Source organism: Scyliorhinus torazame, chromosome 13 (assembly GCF_047496885.1).
Source record: "Scyliorhinus torazame isolate Kashiwa2021f chromosome 13, sScyTor2.1, whole genome shotgun sequence".
Classification (NCBI taxonomy): domain Eukaryota; kingdom Metazoa; phylum Chordata; class Chondrichthyes; order Carcharhiniformes; family Scyliorhinidae; genus Scyliorhinus; species Scyliorhinus torazame.
Window position 1 is genome coordinate 61622537 of NC_092719.1, and position 25533 is coordinate 61648069.

At 47.8% G+C, this 25533-nt stretch overlaps 1 protein-coding gene across 2 annotated transcripts in view; it reads left to right on the top strand.

Annotated features, from left to right (window-relative positions):
- LOC140388059 (copine-8) overlaps positions 1-25533 on the top strand; it is a 544832-nt gene that overhangs the window by 487078 nt on the left and 32221 nt on the right. For both annotated transcript variants that reach the window (XR_011934073.1, XM_072471659.1), the window contains exons 15-17: positions 5599-5780; positions 8646-8773; positions 11839-11941. Coding sequence is in view for 1 of the 2 variants with exons in the window: in XM_072471659.1 (XP_072327760.1) it covers positions 5599-5780; positions 8646-8773; positions 11839-11941 (413 nt within the window). In the remaining variant the exon portion in view is untranslated. The remainder of the gene's footprint in view (positions 1-5598; positions 5781-8645; positions 8774-11838; positions 11942-25533) is intronic.

Here is a 25533-nt window from a genome sequence, read left to right on the forward strand (position 1 = left end):
ACTGCTAAAATCAGATTACTGGCATAGAGATAGAGTACCTGGAACCAGATGGCACAGTGGGCATGGGGGGGGGGGGGGGGGGGGGGGGGATGGGGAGGGGGGTCAAGGGAGAAGGCGTGTGAAGGGAACTTTGAAAAGATGTTGATATTAAAGATGCCAAGAAGCACAAACAGCAAGGTTGCCTAAATTACAGTTCTGTATGCAGAGAAAAGGCCAGGACCAGCCTAAGCAAACATGGCAAAGGTTGGAAATCAGATCATGAGAACAACAAGCCATTCAGGGAACAGATAGTAAGGGCATCACAAAGCATGAAGCTGAGTTGGAATGAAAATATTCAATATGTGCATCAGATGCAGAAAACCTGTATGGCGGACCTCAATGGCACGAATTCAGCGATTCCAGAAAATCTGACAATAAGGGGCAGGAAACTTACATATGTGCAGAAATCCAAATAAAATTAGAGAAGAGAGTCCCAAATTAGCAAATCAAGCCTCAAGAATAGAACACCCAACCCTTCGGCCCCTAACAGAGGCAAGGTTTGTATTGTGAAAGAGATTTCTAACCATGGGCATGTTTATTAATGATCCTCGTTAGTTTGCTAAATTGTGTGCCTCATTTCTATCTATATTACAATTTTAAATCGTACATGGTGGGGGTTCTGTGTAACTAAAACAGCCACTCTAAATGTATTAGAACATTGAGATGTTATTGGATATTTTGCAGTGGTGGTCTGGTTGCTTATATTTTATGAATGAAAGTAATGGGGTTCCAAGATTGTGGCTGATTGCTAGAGAATTAAATGGAATCATGTTTGGTTGTAGGTTCATCATGGCATCATGGAGACAATTCTATGTGACCCAGGAGATGGGTGAAACAAGGCTAACTGAAAGTTCTTGATGAAGATCCTTCAAGTTCAATGTAATGATTCAATAGAGTTGTCAATGGGCAGAAAGACAGGCATAGATCCAGGTTTGTGGTATGGTTAAGGCGCTCAACACATTGATCTCGATCAGATGTCAATGGCATTCTCATTAAAATGGGTACCATCCAGTCTGGAGAAGTAGAGTCAAGTAGGACTTTATTTTATCCTAACTCACTGACTGAGGTGCAGACCACCACACAGTCGTCTCTCAAAATAGTTCTGGGAATGAGTGATGATATTAAGCCTTGATTTCAGCTGAGATGATCATGGAGATTGTAGACCGGGTGGTCACGTGGATAATTATGGGGGTACAAAAGGATTTACGTGTTGGGAGCGCACGAGTTCTTCTGGAGCATGGGCAAAGACACAGCATGTAAGAGCTGCTCAGTTACTGTTGATAAACATCCACTGTCGTTAGTCCCTGGTCGCCATTTATTGGAACCCAACGCGTCTACAGAGATGTTCCAACTAATCTTTGGGTTAAGGAGGTGGAGTTGATCATAGAAGAATAGAATCCCTAGAGTGCAGAAGAAGGCCTGCACCGACCCTCTGAAAGAGCACCCTATCTAGGTACACTCCCCCACCCTGTCCCCATAACCCTGTAACCCCACCAAACATGCACAACTTTGGACACTAAGGGGCAATTTAGCATGGCCAATCCACCTAATCTGCACATCTTTGGACTGTGGGAGGTAACCGGGGCACCTGGAGGAAACCCACAGAGACGCGGGGAGAACATCCATACTCCAGACAGACGAGGCTGGAATTGAGTCCCCAGTTATTATTTCTCGTCATTGTTATCTGGTGACCCATGTTTTAAATGTGCAGTTGTGTAGGCTGTTTTTTTTTAAATTTAGAGTACCCAATTCATTTTTTCCAATGAAGGGGCAATTTAGCATGGTGAATCCACCTAACCTGCGCATCTTTGGGTGGTGGGGGCGAAACCCACGCAAAAACGGGGAGAATGTGCAAACTCCACACGGACAGTGACCCAGATCCAGGATCGAATCTGGGACCTCAGCGTCGTGAGGCAGCAGTGCTAACCACTGCACCACCGTGCAGTGTTGTGTACACTGTTGAAGGGATTGAGTGAGACTATGATTTCTACTCCCCACATGATCAAATGTCCTGCCAATATTCGTTGTCAAGCCAGAAACATGAATAATGGCCATTGGTGTGGTGTATCTGAGAGTGACCACTGCCATAGAACTGCATCCCAACAAGGACAAGGATGAAGAAGAACCAGCAGAACTATGGTGAAGATTTCATTAAAACCTGTTAGCCACGTACCTTCAACAACATTAGATGGGTATCCATGTTTCTGGCAACCCAAAAGTCTGGATTTGAAACCTCGGTTCTCATTTTTTATTAAGTGTTAGAATCCGCACCCCAATGAACCACATGTTTTATTGTTGTACAATTATAATTCGACTAAAAAGTAAAATTTATTTTTGAATCATTATTTCCCTTGGGAAATGCAGAATTATACCCAGCAAATTAAATAGCTGACAGGTCTTTTTCAAATAAGTATAATTACCTTGTCAGTTGTTATTCTATTTACCTAATTAAAATAAGATGAAATCTTGTTTTAATTGCTCCAGCGATTTTAACTGGCATCAGCTCAGAGAGCATATCAATTTGTGCACAATCTATTAATGGTATTTAGATGAGCAAACTCTGGTGAAATTCTGCACTGCATTAAAAACAAAGGGAGGAAAATGGAATTTGTTATCATAAATGTTTGAGAAAATTATATTCATAGTGTAGAGTTTAATACTTGGTACACCCAAGGTTTAAGAGCTTAAAAGCACTTAATTAATACTCTTCTTTTATATAAATGTCCAATATTCAGTAAGTCAAAAGGTGCTTGATTGAAATAATTAAATTGTTTTAGTTGACTTGCGCTGTTATTAAAGTCTATTTCACTGAGAAATTATTTTACATATAATAGGGGTACTGGGATAGAAATATTTTCATTGCATTGAACAATGATGCCCTGCAGTTGTAATGGGCTAATTTTTCTACCTGATCAGGATTATGGGTGAAAAATCTAGGGGGAGAATTTGTGGCTCCCCACAGGCATGTTTCTCAGCAGTGAGAGGTGGGCAACCATTAAGATCCGCTATCAATGGGATTTCCCATAGAATCCCCCGCACACCGCCAGGAAACCATGGCGAGGGTACGCCGTCAGTGGGACTGGAAGATCCCACCATAATCCTATGTTGAAATGAAAGGTTGAGATATTTCTGTAATAGAAATGCGACTCTTCGTCTATAGGCGGTGGCATAGTGATATTGTCACTGGACTAGTAAACCAAAGACCCAGGATAATGCTCTGGGGAGCCAGGTTCAAATCCCGCAACTGCCGTTGGTGAAATTTGAATTCAATAAAAAAACAATCTGGAATTAACAGTCTAATAGCGACTATGAAACCATTGTCGATTGTCGTAAAAACACATCTGGTTCACTAATGTCCTTTAGGGAAGAAAATCTGTCGTCCTTACCTGGTCTGGCCTACATGTGACTCCAAACCCACAGAAATGTGATTCACGGCAGCACGGTGGTGCAGTGTTTAGCACTGCTGCCTCATGGTGCCGAGGTCCCATTGGTGCCGAGGTCCTCATTGTCCGTGTGGAGTTTGCACATTCTCCCATGTTTGCGTGGGTTTCGCCCCCACAACCCAAAGATCTACAGGGTAGGTGGATTGGACACGCTAAATTGCCCCTTAATTGGAAAAAATGAATTGGGTACTCTAAATTTATTTTTAAAAAGAAATATGGTTGACTCTTAACTGACCCCTCAAGGGCAATTAGGGATGGGCAATAAATGCGGGCACAGCTTGCGACGCCCACGTTCGATGAACTAATTTTTAAAAAATCATGCAGAGCAATACAGCAATATTTTATATGAATTTTTAATTAGGTTAAAGCACTGTGAAATTACAATAGAGCTTTGAGTTTTAAAAAATTAATTAACTTGTGAAGCCAGAATATACTGCCGGTCCCTCGCTGCTCTGAGAAAGTAGCAGTGGTTTGAATCAGGGTAGGTTAAGAGTCAACCACGTTGATGTGAGACTGGGGCTACATCTCGGCAAGGCCTGGATAAGAAGCCAAGCTTGCTTCCTGAGAGGGAAGTTGGGCTTTCACAACATTGTGGTCAATTTTGCAGTCACTTTTACTACGACCAGCCTTGTTTTCCAGAATTTAAAAAAAAACTAAACTCAAATGTTCCAATTATCATGGTGGAATTGAAATTTCATTCTTTGGATTCTCAGCTCAAGGCATTACATTTTTAAATGAAGTAAATTGATTTCTGAGTCATTAGGGAAGAACAAGTATCTGAGATCCAAAACTAATACCTCAACTTAGTTTGGCCTGGATCATTGTTTCTTAAAGTTGCTTACATCTTCAAATACATTTCGCCTCTGGGTTGTCATTGCAGCAAATAATAAAGTTTGCAATATTTATTATTCCTGTAGCTTCATAAGCTGGAGATACTATAAGTAAAAGAGAAATGTCATTCGCACAGAGGGTAACATTAAGTTTTCAAATTCTCGATGGTCATACGATGAACTTTGCAGTGGTGCAGCAGCGAATCACAATACAGTCATCAATGTTATTATTCTCTGCGTAATACGCAATGGGCAGAATTTTCCCTGGCTCTGCAGAGTTTTGAGGTGGCAGAACTGGCCCACCATTGGCTGGTGGTTGGATCTTCTGATCCTGCCCCTGTCAGCAGGGTTGCGCCCCCACCGCCAGAGAACCCTTGGTGGGGGCTCATTGTCATCGGGACTGGAAGATCTCACTGGCGGAAACGGCAGGAAAATTCCAGCCAATGTTGTCTTCTGTTCAGTTTTAAAGTTTTGTTTTAATTTTAAGACCTCGGGCTGTTCACACGTGCGGGATCTTACGGTCCCGCTGATGGAGCACCCCTTCCGCGCGGGTTTCCTGGCAGCATGGGGGGCATTCAATGGATCGAACAGTAGGCCGCCTCCCGCCTCCGGGAAACCCACTGCGGGGAGGCCACAGGATCTCACCCTTAGCCGACAGTGTGACAATGCAATGTGATATCTTCATGATGCATATTGATAACATGCCATGGAGTTGGATTCTTCAGTCCCCCCAGCCACGTGTATCTTGGCGGCAGGAGGCAACGCACTGGTTGCTGGTGGCAGGATTCTCTGTTCCCGCTGCTGTCAATGGGATTTCCCATTGAAGTCACTCCACGCCACCGGAAAGCCTGTGGACGGGAGTACACTGCTGATGGGACCAGAGAATGCTGCTATCAGCGAATGGCTGGAGAATTCTGGCCACGGCCTTTATAATTATTAGCATAGGTCAAGGCCTTTGGGACCATTATGCCTGTGTCAGTTCTCTGAAAAATATTTATTTAATCTCATCTCTCGTCCCCTTTCATTTTTTCTTTGTAAAATATATATCCGCTCTCCTTTTAAAAGAGATTATGAATTCTGCTTCAATCATTGATTGCAATAGCACACCAAACCTCTGTCTAAAAAAAAGTAATCTAACCTCATAATTCATTTTGGAATTAGCTTGAATTTCTAAATATTATTTTATTCGCAACTGATGGACAAAAATCTTGCCAAGTTTAACACAGCTATGTTTTCAATATAATTTTTTGTCTGATTGTTTGTGTTTAAATCATATTTTCAAATAGGTCACCCTGCTCAACCAACCTCTCTCCATTATATGAACCCTTATCAACTTAATACTTATGCCATGGCATTGAAAGCTGTAGGAGAAATCATTCAGGATTATGACAGTGACAAGATGTTCCCAGCCTTAGGATTTGGTGCCAAGTTGCCTCCAGATGGGAGAATTTCACATGAATTTGCTTTGGTGAGATGATTTCTTTGCAAGTGTTTTTTTTTCAATCGCAGAAGGTATACATTGATGACTCTTAACTCATTATTTTGTTTTCCCTGTTGTTTGTTAAGTTTCACAGATTTACTGCTAGTTAATGGATCATTATTCGTGGGAACAGAAATTCATTCCAGCCACATAAAGTGAAAGATAGCTGATTGCGATCTCAGACCAGACCCCAACAATAGATAGGATACTGCACAGAAAGCCCAATATTTTAGTTTATTTGTAAGACTGTGCGGAAAGAATGATTTGCCCCAGGAGTGAATGCATGAAGAAATAGGGTTTGAGTATTTTTAATGGATGCAATATTAAATTTCTTAACTTCGCACCCAAAAAGAACAACTCAAAATCGCCCCTTAAGCATTACTACTCAATTTCCCATTAAACAACAAGAAAGGAAACAATCAGACCTCAATCTATCTTTCTGTGGGGGAATTGCAGACTCAGCATCAGGCAGATCAGAAAGCAACTCCCCTTCCAAAATGTCTCTCTGCATTCCTTGGCTCCACCCAGCAATGCCTTAATCTCCCCAAGCTGAAAAACAAATCAGCCTCTCCCCCGTGTATGTGGTCAGCATGGCCCTCGTGTCATGCAGCTCACGGGAACAATGGCCCCTCGGAGGTGCCTCAAGCTCTATTGCGAATGGTGGAGACAATGGTTCCTGTGTCCACTTCAATTTCCTGAGGGTGACCACTTCGATTTCCTGAGTCCAGAACCCGTTATTGCTCCTCATCGCCAGTGTAGTAATCCAGGCGACCCAAAGAGGAAGGTTTAAGCACATTTATTCTGAACTCAAAAGCAAAGCCACACCCGCAGTGTTCAATCCAAGTGTCCCAGCCCGGGACTAACCAAACTGCTGGGTTCGGGTCTGGGACAGCATTTACAATGCTCGGTAATGAGTCCCAACTGGGTGGGCCTCCGCCCATTACCATGGGTACCCGTACTCCATGTGCCCCACAGGGGGAACGATAAGTGATTCCCCATGATCCTTGTGAGGGTTATCACAACAAGTAAAGCTGAGATAAGAAACACTGAATGTAAAAGTTGAAATTTACTATTCTACCAACTGTCTTTTTGAACCCTCAACTTCAACTTCGTACAGCTGGCTCCAGTTCTGGTAAAACTGCTGTAAAACGGCTGAGTTTGTTTTGTAGCAGTACAGCAATTATTGTCTGTTATGAAATTGGTTCCATAAGAAATATAAATGATTTAATTTCTATTCAAACGCCAATGTGAACTTAATTCTTCATGCACTAGTATCACTTCATGGAACTATATAAATCCACACTAATTATTTAGCTCATTATTAAGACCAGTTGGATTTTGGACATGTGAGTGGACTTTGGGTTTCGACCTTTTTTAAAATGGCAGGTGCACGGCCAGTATTACAGATGAATAAAAATGGAAATGAGACAAATAAATAGCCATACACCTGGAATGAAGATTTTATTCTTCTAATATCTTGTAACATCAAATTATCTTGCAGGCATGTTCTGATTCAAATAACGTGCCAGTATCGGGGGCTAACTAGTTGGTTAAGCTTTTTTAGCTGCAAGCATTTGAACGTTCTGTGTAGGTTTTCATTTATGTGATTATGAAGCTACTATTTTAACATTTAACTTGAGCAGAACTAGTGCTTACCTTTCTGAACATGATTGAATGTAATTTCCACCTGAAGCTACAAGTGAAGACTTTGGAGTGCTTTAATGTGACCCTGGGCGGATTCTCCATTGCCTGACGCTGATATCGTAATCGTCGATCAGGCGGCGAATCCCTGTTTACGAACTGTTTTCGGATTCTCCGCCCCATTCAAAACGCCGTCATCAACGTTACCTGAAGGCCTTCCCCGATGCCCCGTCCCCGATGGACCGAATTCCCAACTGCGTGATGCACGTGTGCTCACAGTTTTCTTGAACATGGCTTGGCAGCTGCGGACTACGTCCAGCGCTGCCACAGTCGGGCCTGGGCCGTGCTGTTGGCCGGGGGAGCTTTGGCGAGGGCTGAGGGGACTGGTGGGGGGGTGTCCAGGGGGTGTCCAGGGGGACACAATCTGGAAGTAGGGCCAGCTGTTGTACGGCGCGACCACTGCAAGTCGTCGCCATGCGTATGCACGGCCACAGACCTGGCAATTCTCCAGGCATTTTTATCAGGAGAGCCGTGCGTTTTACGTGGCAAGGCTGCTAGCCCCTCACCGGTCAGAGGATCCGTGCGGGGGTGACACCAACATTTTTGTCATAAAACCAGACACATCCTCCGGACATGGCCTCAAAATCGGAGAATCTAGCCCCCTGTTTACTATCTCATCTCCCAAGCTAAATATTTTGTGGCATCATGAAGCTGGATTTTATGGAGTGCCACATTCCGAATGGAAAGTCAGTAGTCAGCGCCATCCCACCCGAAGCCCAGTTGGCTACAGCAGTATTAGGCTGGAATTACTCATGATGTTCCCTGATGATATCAGGGCACTGACGGAACAAGTCCCATTGAACCTTTGGGCCCAAACTTTAGATGTCTTCGTGCGAGGATTCTATCTTAGTCCTGATCAGAATTTGAGGATCCCTGGGCGTGATTCTCCACCAGCGCCCGGGGGTTTCCCGACGACGTGGGGCTACCCCACAATGGGAAACCTCATTGACTGGCTGGCGTAATGGAGAATCCCGCCGGCGGGTCGGGGCAGAAAAGTGGCGCGGCGGGGCGGAGAATCCAGCCCAATGTGTTTGAGTTTCCTTCTTTTAAGTAAGTTCACATTTTTTTCCTTGAAATGCAAAATGTAATTGTAACCTTTTCGTAATTTATAAGCTGTGATATATTTAATCCCCTGGCCTTTTGCTTTTGCAGAATGGAAACCCTCATAATCCATATTGCCAAGGAATTGAAGGGGTTATGGAAGCTTACTACCAGAGCCTAAAGTCTGTGCAACTTTATGGACCAACCAACTTTGCTCCTGTAATTAATCATGTAGCAAGGTACTTCAGACTTTTATAATTAGAGCGTGACATATGTCAACTTTTTTCATTATTGAACTGCACGATGTTTTGTTACCAGCGTATTTAACTATAACCAACCACATATTGCAATTGCACAATTGTGAGGACCATTAGACGTAGGAGCAGAAGTAGGCCATTCGGTCCATTGAGTCTACTCTGATATTCAATGAGATGTGGACATTCAAGATATGTGAGGTGTGTATTGTACATCTTTCCGCTCCCTCGTTATTTGTAGCACAAGACAGTTTGGGGAGGGGTGGAGGAGGGTGGCAATAGTAGAATTCATTGTAAATAGACAGAATGTCACTGGTGCCTTTATTTATTTATGAATAACTGAATGGATTGAGTCTGCATTCCGCCACGTAGACAGCTGAGAATCTTGACCATGGTTTGCAAGCATATTTCATGTTGTCATGCAGGAAGTATTTCTGTTTTGTTTTTCTGACCCGATGAGGAAACCTTTCCATGTGTGAAGGTATTTGCCTACTCGTGTGGTCAGTTCAAAGTTTGCTAGAAATGGAGTAAAAGAGTCACGAGTAAATCTCATGTGGCATCGTTCATGGGTCGCCCTCAACTTGGAATGGTGTTATTTATTCACAGTTCCGTTTCAGCCTGAGAATAGCAGTGTTCCGTGCAAAGTTGCAACACAGCACCAAAGCAATATGTCACTTGACTGGCAAAAATATGCATTACTTTAGCCCAAACATTCCTGTGGAGTTGTGATGGTGGCAAATGCTTGGCGTGGTCAGAGCTTAGTCTGTCCCTTGCCTGTGCTCATGGCCCAGTCCATTTCTTGGAGTTGGGAGCATTTTGGCTGGATGTCATATGCAAACTACCCAACCCCATCCCGCAGCCCACCTGCTGTGTCACATGGTTTACCAGCAGAACCCCCCAGAAAGGAGATTTAGTGCACTGACAATGAAAGGTGTGTGGGCTCACAGGATGTTTGTGGTACATTTTTTCTACAAGTTTATACAACCTACTTAAAATGAAAGCAGTTTTGCCCTCCTCTCCCCGAAAACCTTCATTCTCAATTATTTTACACTCTTTTTGTTGCCTTTGAACTTTGGATCTGCAGTATTTGCCCTCTGCTCAAGTAACTAATATGATTATGAAGGATCGATTTTCTTCATTTTACTGCCCAAGTTGGATTTATATTTCTGCTGCATTAGTTGTGAAGATAGCACCAGGGTGGCTTTACTCACCACCCAGCTCTTGGGACATGTGGCTACTTGCCAAGCTCGGGACTGACTTGACAAACTCCAGCTGCCTATGTCCGGGCTCCGTGCCAAATGTCACAAACATCCCCCCATGTCACTGGTTCAATGGTAAGTCATTCAGTTGAACCAAACTACTATAGGGAATGAGCAGAGTAAGGGCAGGTGGGCCATTTGGCTTCGACCTGGGCACTGAATCAGCACATAGAGATGGCACACCCAGCCCAGTCCTTTCTGAAAACTAAGAAACGTTGGTAGACCTGTGCCACCACTTTGTCAAGCAATAGCTTGATGTAGTCATACTCACAGAACCATATCTATCAGCCAACATCCTAAACTCCTCTCACACCATTGCTGTGTATGTCCCACCAGGGGTTGTACATGGTCAGCAGAATTGATCCTTGAAAGGTTGACTCATTGAACCATTGAAGCCATTGAATCATTGAAGCCATCTTTATTTGAAATTTGAAACAATATATCAGTTGGTGTTAAAATGTGATTTCTCATTTTCAGATTTCATTGACGAGTGTTTATAGAGTGAACTTTAGGGAATATAGTTCATGACTGAAACCAGCTAATTTGCACCACATGAGGGGCGAAATTCTCCCCCAACGGCGGGATGTCCGCCGACTGGCGCCAAAGCCGGCGCCAATCAGACGGGCATCGCGCCGGCCCAAAGGTGCGGAAGGCTCCGCATCTTTGGGGGCCGAGCCCCAACATTGAGGGGCTAGGCCGACGCCGGAGGGATTTCCGCCCCGCCAGCTGGCGGAAATGGCGTTTGTTTCCCCGCCAGCTGGCGCGGAAATGCGGCACATGCGCGGGAGCGTCAGCGGCCGTTGTCAGTTTCCCGGCGCATGCGCGGGAGCGTCAGCGGCCGCTGTCAGTTTCCCGCGCATGCGCAGTGGGGAGAGTCTCTTCCGCCTCCGCCATAGTGGAGGCCGTAGCGGAGGCGGAAGGGAAAGAGTGCCCCCACGGCACAGGCCCGCCCGCGGATCGGTGGGCCCCGATCGCGGGCCAGGCCACCGTGGGGCACCCCCCGGGGTCAGATCGCCCCGCGCCCCCCCCCCCAGGACCCCGGAGCCTGCCCACGCCGCCTGGTCCCGCCGGTAAATACCAGGTTTGATTTACGTCGGCGGGACAGGCAATTCCTGGGCGGGACTTCGGCCCATCCAGGCCGGAGAATCCAGCGGAGGGTCCCGCCAACCGGCGCGGCCGGATTCCCGCCCCCGCCCAATCTCCGGGAGCGGAGACTTCGGCGGGGGCGGGGGCGGGATTCACGGCGGCCAACGGCCATCTCCGACCCGGCGGGGGGGCGGAGAATGACGCCCGAGGTTTTTTAAATTTATTCATTCATGGGGTGTGGGCAATGCTGGCTCGGCCAGCATGTGTTGCCCCATCCCTAATTGCCCTTGAGAAGGTGATGGTAAACCACCTTCTTGAACCACTGCAGTTCCTGTGGTATACCCATACTACTTTGTATTGCTAGATGATATCCCCAGTACTCAATCCCCTGTACCACATATTTGTTGCCTACATGGAAATGACCTTAGATTTTCAAAGATTCTGCACTTGGTTTGATTTTTTGATGCAGCCTGCTGCATTTGGGATCTGCACTTCCATTGCACACTCTGGAATCTATTTGGATCCATGCTTGCTGTAAGTGGACAAATTATCTAAACTCAAGAAATTACCGTTTTTGCACTAATGTGTTCTTCCGACATTTTCCAGGTATTTTATATGGGCTTAGGCATCCATTAAAATAGTAAGCAGTTTCTAAGCTTCAGTATCTTTTCAGATTCCAGCATGTTCTTCTTATCCTTATTGCAGGTATGCTGCCTCAGTAAAGGATGGTTCACAATATTTTATCCTTCTTATTTTAACTGATGGCGTCATCTCAGATATGGCACAAGCAAAAGAATCCATTGTCAACGTAAGTCAAATATTTGTTAATTATTTTTCATTTCTGTGTGTGAAGCCACTAAATGGGGAACGTTGAGGTAAAGGGCCTGACTCGATAGAATAATATTGTGGTTATGTTTCTGCAATAGTAATCCAGAGATGGCGAGGGATGCAGTGTTTGGAGGGGGGTGGGGGGGGGGGGGGGGGGGGGGGGGTAATGGTGACTGTGAAACTACCAGATTGTTGTAAAAACCCATCTGGTTCACGAATGTCCTTCAGGGAGCGGAATTTGCCATCTTACCCAGTTTGGCCTATAATCAGGGGTGAGCAATAAGTAGGCCTTTATCCCATGAACAAATTTTTAAAAGTCCAAAAACAACCCCTTACATGTAGAAGGTGAGTGACATTTACCAAAGATATCTGAGCTATTATGCGTTTTAATACAATTTTAAAATTGAGAATTTTTTATCAAGTCCTAAATTATGGATTCTATCAAGGAGTTAATTTTGCCTTGCTTCTGGGATTAGCTAAAGGGTTGTTTCCCGATATGGATACTCCATATGCAGCAAAAGGAAATCTGCCTCATGGCAATTTCTTAGTAATTTGGCTTAGGGACTCTTACGCAAGGTTGTGTGCTCATGCATGCATCTAGCCTTATTATAAAATTCAAGTGGAGGCATGATCCAACTTTTTAGAATTTTGGAGGAAGACTCAAAGATTCAGAATCAACACTGAATATGCAAATATGTTATCTATCTTGTTGTTACACTGTGCTAGGGTTCTAAACTATAGTGCACAACCTTTCTGGAATGTTCCTATATGCATTTGTGTACTACATAAAGATGAATGGCTCTTAATTTACTGTGGAAACACTATGGCCTGGATTTTGGGGTCACCTGCATTGTAACAGCTGCTGAAATTCTCCGTTTGGGAGACTAAGTGTTGACGTTGGGACTGAATTACGTGCGGTTCGCGTTCCCTTGGGGGCGCTACTTGGGGTGCAATTCAGAATATGCTAATCAGTCGGAACTCTGCTGGCATGAATTCCGAGCAATTCCCAACCCAGGGAATTGGTTCAAATCGCTGGGGCCGGTTTTAGCTCCAAAGAGCCTGGTAACTGGAGCTGTTTTTAAGGGCTCCACTTACCACAACTCACTCCAGCCAGCAAGATGGCTCAGATCAGACCTGTCCCCGAGGTCGGGAGTCCGAGATGAACCCACAGCTCCATGCCAGTGAGGAGCAGAGGGATATCCTCTTCCCCAGGGGGTCGCAGACTCAAGCCTGCCCTCCTGAACACTACCTGGGAGCTGTTGGCAGAGGTAGTCAGCATTGCTAGCCACAGCAGGAGGATACAGCTGGTGATCAATTCGAGTGGGTTTCACTGTGAGGTTCCAAAGGCTGCAGCGCAGGTGTCCTCTGGCTGGGGTGAGCTCTGCTGATCCCCTGCTTCCTTTGCAATGGGGCGTCGCTTCTGAGGAGTGCCAACACCTGCTGGGCTCCTGATTGAGCTTTACCCTTGATGATACAGCTGGAGTATGAGGGTGTCTAAAGAGGCAGCCTGGGTGAGCATCCAGATGACCAGAGGCCTTCTGAGCATTTAAAGGACATAGGCAGCACTCAGAAGTGTGAGCAGCCAGGAGCCTGCAGGGCCGAAGGGGTGCATTTAAAAGACAGACTGCAGCAATGGTGGTCTGAGCCAGGTCACCCCGGTCCTGAGGGGGACACCCCAATTCCCTGAACTTCGCACCAAGTCACTACCAGCTATTGCCCCGGCCCAGGCAACCATCCCCCAGCAAGCCAGGCAGTTTTCATCAGTTTTTCAGTGTTTTTATAGCCCCCAGCTCCCCCTCTGCAGCCATGGCTCCCAGTTCACGTTTGTCAATACTTGTAGTAATTCACATCCGGGAGACCTCTGCCTGAGAGGAGCGGAGCATCGCGGAAGGGCGGACAATACTATGTCCAACCCACTATTCACATTTAAATGCTTGCAAACCTTGTTATCGCCACCAGCGAGGGACTGGAGCATGGCGCCTAATCGGCACCAGGTGTGGTTCTCAATTTTGGCCGAACGCCCGATTCTCAGCCCGATCGCGGTTCACGTTTGCGGCATCGTGAGGCGAAGAATTTTGCCCAGCCATTAAGAAAGCTGCTCACAGGAACCTAATGATACCTGTGGTGCAAATTTCACCTTTGCGATGTTAACTTGTTACCATGCAGTAGCAACACAAGTGGTATTCACCACCTAATAGACTGCGGCTGTTAGCTGTAAAAGATGCTTTGCCTATCACACAAATGAGCAAATGAGGTATATGACTTGCAGTGCCAGTGTGATGCTAGGTATGTACGCTGTATATCCCAAAGACTGAGGGATCATGTCAAACAGCATGTCCCTTCCACTATTCACAAGGGGCAGTGTACCAGCGTGGGAAGAGGTTAATACAAAGAACAAAGAAAAGTACAGCACAGGAACAGGCCTTTCGGCCCTCCAAGCCTGCGTCGGTGGTCAGATGGTCAGCACTGGGGTGACTGTGAGGTTTCTGGGTGGAGTTCCATGAGAGATCAGGCTGTAAGGGCAGAGAGGAGGACTCAGGAATGGGGTGCATCCATATATTATGGTCTGCTGCGCTCTTCACAACTTGGCACTACAGAAGGGTGACCAGCTGGACAAGGAGGAGATGGGGAGTGACACATCTCCTCGGATAAGGAAGAGATCCAGGAGGACAGTGAAGGGCAACCTGTGGAGGAGGAGGTGGAAGGAACTCGGGCGATGGTCAGGACCCGCATGGGCCAAAGAGCTAGGAATACCCTCAACTCCTCTCGGTTTGGGGACAACCAGGACTTGGGAGTGAAGAGCTCTCCCACCATGGGTTGTGACATCTCATCAGTAATGTGGTACCAGCGGTAGGTTCTCATGATGGTGACCATGTTCATAGGCAGGGTGCTAAAAGAATTGGCCGGACTGTGCGGGAGAATGATGATGACTTTCATTGCGGACTGAGCGATGCTTGACAGAGAGCTGAACGCGTACTGCCAATGAACAGGCTTGTCATGGGGTTCACAGACACTGGATGATCTCTCATCTGCTTCAGCCCCTCCTAGATCTGGGGTCCTGGTGTTTTCCTCCAACCAACATCCGAGGCGGGCAACCTCTCTACACTTTGTCAGTCTATGGCCTCCTCATCACTGTAATAGAGTGGCAGACAAGAGGGACCTGAGCATTGATGCTGGGGGAGGGGTTGGTGGTGGTGGTGATGCGGGCAGGGAAGGTGGGGGGGCCTATGCTCGCAGCAGCGTGTCTTTACAGAGTCATCAATGTGGGAGATGGGAGAGACATAGCGCTGCCACTCTCATGCTCCACAGGGATGAAGTGCCGGTTTTGTGAGAGGGCTCGCGAAGCATGGCGTCAGGAAATGACAGGGTGGAGGATCTGCTGGTGAACAAAGTGTTTAATACAAGAGTTATATCACAATGATGACATATCTACTTAGTGCCTAGATTCACCCGTACCCAGTGGATGCCTACAATTTCTTACTCTTCCTCACCCTCCCGCGACATCTAGTTGCACCCTTAGGATCCACCACTGAGGTTGAGGCAGCGTGCCACTCCCTGTTGCCTGAGATGACTTTGGCGGGGGGTCTCCTGGGGCCCTGGACCGGGCCTACTTTCAGGCAGCATGGATGTGCTGTCCTCCTCAGTGTGCTGGACTGGAGGTGTGTTTCTCACAGGGAGGGGGTGACAGATGAGCTGGGTTCCCTGGGTGGAGGTCCCCAGACTGTGGTCCTGCTGATCCTCTTCCCGCCAGGTGTATCCGGCCCCTGGGCTCCTTATGGGTTAGATGAGCAGCTAGAGTGAGATCCGGAAGCCCCCCGGCCACTGTCCTCTGATGTTGAATCTTGTGGGTTCCCACTAGTGCCTGCACCTTGCAGTTGAAGACCTTCACCATGAAGATCATGCCCTCAACCATGGAGGCCATGAGCTGAACCATGGAGCGGACATCCCCCGCCAAGGAGCGCATATCCTGCACCAAGGTCTCCACTTCGGACGCCAGCCTCACGGTGTTGGCCTTGTTGTGTTGGAATGATGGCACCATCTCCTCAGACAGAAATCAAAGTGCCTCCCCCAGTTGGCCTTGCAAAGAGATGCTGTCATCCCTTCCTGATGTCCACAATTCTGCCTTAGCACGTTCAGCAGCTCTGGGACAACCAGACACGGGGGCATGTCATCAGCCAAGGCTCAGCAGACTTTGGGGTCCAGCATCCCTCCAACTGTCAGTTCCTTGGGACGTTCCGTCCTCTGTCTGCTGTGGATCTTTGATTGTGAGATGCTCACCAGTGAGTGAACCAGAGGCTTACCTAACTACGTAATCTCACTGAGGTGTGAATATCTGCGCTGGTGGAGGGTGCGGGTGACAGATGTGACACCTCTCCCATGGTGTTGCCCAAGAAGTCTCCCTTGGAGCTGCTCATCTCCATGGTCTCCAAGGGGTGTGTGGATGGTCCTGGCTGATCGTATGATTGCCCTGAAAGGGATTAGCGCATCCTGGGGTTAAACGATGGGACAAAGTTTATTCACATGACGCTTGAAGATTGACTGTGTGTCTTGAGGGTTCTCACTTTTGTCTGTATCCCACACTTCTCACAGTCACAGTCTTGCTCCATCCCGGCCAGCTCAAGGGCTCTTTCCTCAAAGGGTGTGAGGCACCTGAGCTCGGGCATTACTCCGGGCGGCTGTGCACGCCTGTTATGCTCGATTTTTTTCCTGTAATGACACAGAGGGGGAGAGTGTGGGCAGGCGTCCTGCCCGTTCAGATGGTGATGAGGTGAGGTATGAGTGGGACTTGAGTAGGGATGTGAGGAGCAGAGAAGAAACTGGGGTGACCATGGAGATTAGGTTGAGGGAGAGGGACTCGTGACAGGTGTTGGCAACCCGCAAAGTGGCGAGGTAGGAGGTCACCTTCGAGATGTGAGGGGCATGTGAGGGGCTCACATGGAGGTGGCAGACTTACCCTGGCCATGCGAAGAAGGCCATTCATCTTTTTGAAGCACTGCTACCCCATCTTCTTCAGCCGGGGCCTGGCACTGTCTGGGGCTGCATTTACCTCCTGGATGTCTGCATGACCATGGACAGAGGGCATCCTGCTTCTGCTGCACTCCATCCAAGAGCCTGGTCAGGGCTCCCTCTGAAAAACGCGGTGCGGCTTCCTGGCCGCCATTCCCTCGAATGGATCTGGAACAAATGCTGGGGTGATGTTCAGATGGAGCCCCTCACTGATTGCAAAAAATAAGTTGCCTCGTTGTGCTTGAATCAGTGGGAGACTGCCACGAGCACGGCATGATTAACGTGGTTAAAAGAAAGTTTTGTTAAAGAGGCTTGATATTCCTTAGGAGTTTTCGCACCAATTTTCTCACCAGAACCTACACTTTGCCAAATCCTGGGAAGATTCCGCCCAATGTTTGGCACTTAACTGTCAGTCACCATCAACTGGTGCATTCTCTACGGCAATGCCTGTACCATGCAGAGAACACAACCAATCAGCACCCTCTTGTCATACAGTATAAAGTTGGTATTCTTGCGATTGTCTTGATGAATGCAAGACCAACAGCTTTGACAAAATGTATTTTCTAGCAATTAACTTGAAATTGTTGAAAAGACTGAGGGCGTCAAGTGAGCTCAGAGGCAGGTTGGCAATGACTGGACATGAGAAAAAAATGGACTCAAGATAGGACGAAATAGGGGCAGAAATAGGTTGAAGATGATGGGCCCAGCAGGACAGTTCTGTTTGTGGATTTTGGGAAGGAGATTGAAACGGGTTGTTCAGGGTTTGGGTATCACGAGATGATCGAGGCCGTAGTGTTTTGAGATAAGAAATACCAACAGCCTTGCTGTTGTTGAACTCTATTTACTGTATTGCAATACTGCTGACTGTTGTGCTTGGATGCTGGAAGTTTTAGCACTGGATAGTGCTTGGCAGCCTTGACATTTGCCTGATGCATTTTTTTCTTGTTGCTTTGCTCTAGGCAGCTGCCAATTCCAGATCATTTCCTAATACTAGCAGATGTGATGTGCTTTTGGCAAGACAGGGAACCTTAAATAATTCATGAGGATGGCTTCATAGTTTCAATGCTATTCTTAGTTGCGTTGAACTCAAATCCTTTACCATATCAGATATGTCTTTTTACAATGTTATTTTTCGCATTTTGCATGTTGCATGACATTTTCGGAATAACTAAGGGCAATGTGGTGATTAATTTGCAGCCAGTAACTGTGCCTTTGAAAAAAATGTGATTGGGGTGCTGGGTAGTGCAGTGGGCTAGACACTGACCTTTCACTTTTTATTCAGTGGGAGTGATGTTAACTTGTTGTGTCAGGTATTAACAGGGCAGTAATGGCCTCAAAATGTGGTCAGTGGTCTGCTTGTTTTGTTAACCCTGACATTGTGGCCGCCGCCATTTTGATAGGGGCCTCCTGCTGGGCGTTCAATCTGCCTGTTTCATTTTTACTATTTTTTGTCATCAGAGTATTTTTCCCACAAATTTCCACGCTGTTTTCAAACTATGATAAATGCTGAATTAGACTTGGGAGGCTTCCAGAAGACAAAGCATATGTCTGTTTTCCCGAGTTTTGTTTTTTTCCTGGGACACATCATTAACATGAAGTTAGAGGCTCTGGTTTGGGGAGGGGGGACTGATCAAGAATGTCACCCATGTTAACACTCTCCCGAAGGCATTTTGGAACAATTTGCATGTCGATAACTAACCCGTTTGGCCGGATATGAACATATCTTCTGTGGCCATCAGGACCTGTGGAGTGAGATCCGGACCCGCAGTATCTGGCTCATTGTGCCACGAGACCTACCAATTATTTTGAACTGCATAAATATTCCTGACCACAGTCAGCAGTCTGGCGGTAAGGTTCGAACCAAAGGCATTTCAACGCAGAGGCAGGAGCTCTACTAACTGAACCAGTCTGGCTACACATCTGCCTGTTTCAGGCAGTTGGCCCCTCTTAGTATGCAGATCCATATACTGTAGGGAAGAGTCTCTGCGAAAGGACATGTGAAATTATTTGTGTGTGGAGTCCGGCGGAGCATGAAAGCACATTAAAGATGCAATGTAAATGCAAGCTTTCAAAGACCCGTGCCAATTGCAGAGCAATTGGTGGATTTTGGAAAAGCAACACGTTTAGAATTTGAGTTTGTTTAAATTTCAAATTGCAGCCATCTCTTCACCATGGAATCATGCTCCGCTGGTTAGGGGCCCTCCCGAGAGGCTCCACTTGACCATTGTGGGAAATGGACAAAATTTGTTGAGTTAAGACTTGGGCATATTGTTGATGTGGAACATAGAATACAGGCATTTTTAATCTACCTCTGGCTCCGATGCAAAGTACCTGAAAAAGGAAGAGCTCCTTTACCTAGCAAAACATCCCTAGTCCTGGTATACAAACACGCACACACCATGGGCGAAATTCTCCTACCCGCCCCGCCACATTTCTGCCCCCACCGGCCGGCGGGAGTCTCCGTAACACCGGCCGGTCAATGGGGTTTCCCATTGTGGGGCAGCCCCACGCCGTCGGGAAACCCCCGGGCGCCGGCAAAACGGAGACTCCCGCCGGCGGAGAATGACGCCCCATGTACTCTCACACACATACAAAACAATTGCAGTTATCATTACAGAATCATTTAAACATGGCCACAACTTCAAATTATTTTGGCCAATCACATTGTAAAAGTAAAAAGTTTACAAATATTAAAAATAAATTTAAAAGTGCAGTAAAAATGTCCATATCATGTACAAACATTTATATTGTTTTCTGTCACCTTCTTCATGTTAATTTTTGAAAGGATCTTTGTGTAAATGGTACAGAGAGAGGCTTTCAATTTTGTGTTCAATTCTCATGCGCACAGGGTCAGCTGTAATAGGGCAGCCCAGGAAAGTGTTCCTGAACCCAACAGAAATTTTAGGATTGAGGGTAGTGTCATAATATACACACAAGTATATGATGGTGCACGGACAGACAGTGAGTGACACAAAGAATGACCAATGAACATACAGAACACAGCAGCCAATCACCAGACAGGACACGGCCACTATATAACCAGGGGCCACTAGTTTTCCCGCTCGCTTGGGATGCAGCCTCTGAGACAGTCAGAGCCTGTGAGCAACAACTAGAACATCCAACATGTGGTAGTAATATAGTCTGGTCAGGTTAGCCTCAGGTCTCCAGTCAACTCAGCATAGTGTCAACCCACAGTTCAAGCATGTTTAATAGTTAAGAGTTTAATAAAATAGAGTTGCATTTCTTCAAGTGTTGGATGCCTGTCTCTCTCTCTGCTACAGTAAACGCAGTCCTTGCAGACCCAGCTTACCCAACACATCATGGTACCAGTGAGTTATGTTTGAGTTTGAGGGACCCACCTTGAGATAATCTGCCTTTGACCAGCGATCAGCCATCCGGTAACATGGACAGCGTCCGTCCACCCCCGTCGCTCCGCATCGCTGGCAACCTTGGGGCGAACTGGAAGATTTTTAAGCAGAAGTTTCAGCTGTATCTTGAAGCCATCGACCTTGAGGCCGCATCGGATAGCAGAAAGATTGCCCTCTTCCTCTCTACAGCCGGGGACCACACTATTCACATTTTTAACTCCCTCACCTTTGCTGGAGGTGAGGACAAGACAAAGTTCAAAACAGTCCTGCTGAAGTTCGACAGCCACTGTGACATCGAAGTCAACGAGAGCTTTGAACGCTATGTGTTCCAGCAGAGGCTTCAGGGTAAGGATGAACCTTTTCAGTCCTTCTTAACCCATCTCCATATCCTCGCGCAATCCTGCAACTACGGTTCCACTTCCGACTCCATGATCTGCAACCAGATCGTTTTCGGGGTCCATTCCGATCCACTTCGCCCGCAACTCCTCAAAGTTAAGCAGCTCACCCTCACCATCGCCATCGAAACCTGCGTCCTACATGAGCACGCTAATAACTGGTACTCCTATATCAAGGCGGCAGAGACGGCACGGCAAGGCCCCCACGATGCGGAGCGGGTGCAGGCCGTAAAACAGCTCCAGAGTCTGGATGAGGGCAGCCATTTTGCACGCTTTTCCTGGGCTCCTGCGCATGCGCACAACGACCGAGGGGACGGCGAGACCGAGGATCGAACTGCGCATGTGTACACATCTTTACGTGGTGCTGCACGGAACGTCCTGACGTCGGCGTCATGACGTGCAACAACTGTGGCTCCACCCACTTAAAGCGGCAATGTCCCGCGAAATCTCGACATTGTCTCCAGTGTGGCAAGCTTGGCCACTACGCAGCCATGTGCAGATCTGCTCAACTGCCCACCACACAGCGATCCCAGCCGCAGCACAGGAACGTCTGGTCAGTGCAGCAAGCGGTTGCAGACTCCGACTCCGACATGGTTCCAGATCCCGACACCGAGGATCTCACATCCCCATTCCGGGTGGGCATCATCACCAAGCATACGATGCTTTCTAAAAAAAAAGACTAATCCACTCCCAATGCTGAGCATTGATCCGGACGACAAGTGGTGTGCCACCCTTATGGTCAACGAATCTCGCATACGCTTCAGGCTGGACACCGGCGCTTCAGCGAACCTCATTTCGATGTCTGACCTGGATCCATCCACGTCAAGCCGAGCATTCTTCCATCGGCCTGCCAGCTTATCGACTGCAATGGCAATGCCATTGCTGCCAGTGGGTCATGCCAGATTGTGGTTTCTCATCGTTCCTCAAGAGCCACCCTGTATTTCGAAATAGTAGCGTCCAACAAAGCTTCCTTGCTCGGTCGGTGCTCATGCCTGCAAAATCCTGAATCTTGTGCAGCTGGTTCACTCCATGTCGCCCGCTGAGGCATCAGCCTCGCCAGATGCCAACCTTCAAACCCAATTAGATGACATCATAGCACGATACCACAGCGTCTTCGAGGGTATGGGCACACTCCCCTACACATACAAGATACTTCTGAAACCGAATGCCACACCCGTGGTTCATGCACCGCGTCGGGTGCCGGCACTCCTTAAGGACCGCCTCAAGCAGCAGCTGCAAGATCTCCAGGACCAGGGCGTCATTTCTAAGGTCACGGACTGGGTTAGCTCCATGGTTTGTGTCACAAAACTGTCTGGGGAACTTCGCATTTGTATCGACCCCAAAGATTTGAATCGTAACATCATGAGGGAATACTACCCCATCCCTAAGCGAGAAGAGCTCACTAGCGAAATGGCTCACGCCAAGATATTTACGAAGCTGGATGCCTCCAAGGGGTTTTGGCAGATACAGCTAGACACATCCAGTCGAAAGCTCTGCACTTTTAATACCCCATTTGTTCGTTACTGTTACAACCGGATGCCCTTTGGCATCATCTCCGCTTCGGAGGTGTTCCACCGAATAATGGAGCAAATGATGGAGGGCATCGAGGGGGTGCGAGTGTACGTCGATGACATAATTGTCTGGCCCACAACTCCTCAGGAAGACAGCGATCGCCTCAAGCGAGTGTTCCATCGGATCCACAAGCATGGCCTCCGACTCAACAGAGCCAAGTGCTCGTTTGGTCAAGCAAAACTAAAGTGCCTCGGCGACCATATTTCGCAGTTCGGTGTGCAGCCAGACGCAGATAAGGTGTCGCCGATCAATGCTATGAAGACACCGGAGGACAAGAAGGCGGTCCTCCGCTTCCTAGGGATGGTGAACTTCCTTGGGAAGTTTATCCCCAACCTCGCATCTCACACCACAGCTCTCCGCAATCTTGTAAAAAAACCTACCGACTTCAAGTGGCTCCCCGCTCATGAGCGAGAGTGGCGTGAGCTCAGGGCGAAATTCACCAAGGCCCCGGTCCTGCCGTTTTTCGACCCTGCCAAGGAGATGAAGATCTCCGCCGACGCGAGCCAGGCTGGCATTGGGGCAGTACTCCTCCAGCGCGACGAATCCTCCTCCTGGGCCCCAGTCGCATATGCATCTAGAGCCATGACCCCAACTGAGCAGCGATTTGCTCAAATCGAGAAAGAGTGCCTGGGCCTCCACACGGGGATTGACAAATTCCATGATTACGTGTATGGACTCCCCTAGTTTACGGTCAAAACGGACCACAGACCACTGGTTCACATCATACAGAAGGACCTCAACGATATGATGTCACGCCTACAGCGTATCTTCCTCAAACTCTGACGCTATGATTTCGACCTGGTTTACACCCCGGGCAAGGAGCTCATTGTGGCCGATGCACTCTCTCGCTCCATCACCATGCCGTGCGAACAGTCGGACTTTGTCTGCCAGATCGACGCCCATGTTGAGTTCTGCGCATCTAACTTTCCGGCCACTGACGAAAGGGTCGTGCAGATTTGTCAAGAGACGGCCAGGGATCCTTTACTCCAACTGGTCATGCGCCATCTCACAGATGGTTGGCAGAAGGGCCAGTGCCCACAGTTCTACAATATAAAAGACGACCTGGCAGTGGTCGATGGCATACTAATGAAACTGGACAGGACAGTAATACCACAGAGTATGCGAGAGTTCACCCTCGGCCAACTCCACGAGGGTCATCTGGGGGTGGCTGGTGAGCTCAAGGGGCAGTATATTGGCCTGGCATCAATGATGACATCGCCAACACTGTCTTAAATTGCCCAATGTGCCAACGGTTCCAGCCGGCTCAGCCAAAAGAAACTTTGCAGCCGCATGAACTGGTGTCGTCCCCATGGACCAAGGTTAGCATTGATCACTTCCACTCTTAAGGCCAGGACTATGTCCTCCTCGTGGACTATTTTTCAAATTACCCCGAGGTGGTCAGACTGAATGACGTCACATCAGCAACAGTCATCAGGGCTTGCAAAGAAACCTTTGCCCGTCATGGCCTTCCACTTACGGTCATGACAGATAATGGCCCGTGCTTCTTCAGTCAGGAGTGGACGGATTTTGCCCGACGGTACAATTTCACGCACATCACTTCAAGCCCCCACTACCCCCAGTCATGGGAAAGCAGAAAAGGGGGTACACATTGTAAAACAACTGTTGTGTCAAGCTGCTGATTCGGGTTCAGATTTTCACCTGGCATTGCTAGCCTACAGGGCGACTCCTTTGTCTGCTGGCCTGTCCCCAGCACAGCTGCTAATGAACCGCACACTATGGACGACGGTGCCAGCTATCCACGTCCCGGACCTTGACAATTTTCCGGTTCTGCAAAGAATGCAACTGGCTCAGGCCCAATGCAAGTCGGTGTATGATGCCCATGCCACAGATCTCCCTGCACTGGTCCCTGCTGACCGAATTCGTGTTCAGCTACCTGACGGTGGCTGGTCTGCCACAGCTGTGGTGGTTAAGCAAGTGGCCCCCAGATCATTTCTCATTCGCATGCATGATGACTCTTTTCTTCGCCATAATAGGCGGGCACTGCGGCTGCTTCCACGCTTGCTGAACGTGATGTCCCGCTTCGCCTGCCGATTCCTCAGGACACACCCTTCCAAGAGGTCACCGATCTGCCGTTTCTTTTGCCACCGTCTATGTTCGATGCAGCTCCGCCCATTCCAGTGCAGGCAGCCCCTGACCCACCCTTGAGGCGGTCAACCAGAATTCGTCGCCCGCCACAGAGACTGAACTTATAGACTGAATGGTGCATTGCCTTGTGCTTCGTTTACACATCTGTACATATTGTTTCTTCAGAATTTGTTGTATGCACTCTATCTGCACTAGGCACCTTCCCATGTAAATACGTTCACGTATTTTGTATATTGTTCAGCTCCTACTCATGTAAATATGCTCACATGCTTTGTACATAGTCAGGCTCATACACACACCCACTATGTATTGACACATACACACATATTTTGAAAGGGGGGGAGATGTCATAATATACGCACAAGTATATGATGGTGCACAGACAGACAGTGAGTGACACAAAGGATGACCAATGAACATACAGAACACAGCAGCCAATCACCAGACAGGACACGGCCACTATATAACCAGGGGGCACTAGTTTTCCCGCTCGCTTGGGATGCAGCCTCTGAGACAGTCAGAGCCTGTGAGCAACAACTAGAACATCCACCAGACTAAGATAGTCTGGTCAGGTTAGCCTCAGGTCTCCAGTCAACTCAGCATAGTGTCAACCCACAGTTCAAACATGGTTAATAGTTAAGAGTTTAATAAAATAGAGTTGCATTTCTTAAAGTGTTGGAAGCCTGTCTCTCTCTCTCTGCTACAGTAAACGCAGTCCTCGCAGACTCAGCTTACCCAACACATCAGGTAGTTGCATACAGGCCCCCATCGATATCAAGCAACTGAGATGCACACTCCCACTCTGTAGAAGAACATCAGGTGGAACTCTGTGGCCTTGCCTATTGGCGGGATCGTCCAGTCAGTGGAGTTTGGAATGGCCCCCTGCCACAGGACCATAGGATTTCACCAATCATTTCACACCTCTCCACGACCCTAATCCTGCTTTCATTCGTCTCTGACTGGGACCCTCAGTGATCATAGAATCCCTGCAGTGCAGAAGGAGGCCATTCGGTCCATCGGGTCTACATCAACCCTCTGAACGAGGACCCCAGCCTGGCTCACTCCCCACCCAGTCCCCATAGCCCCAACTAACCTGCCCATTCCTGGACACTAAGGGGCAATTT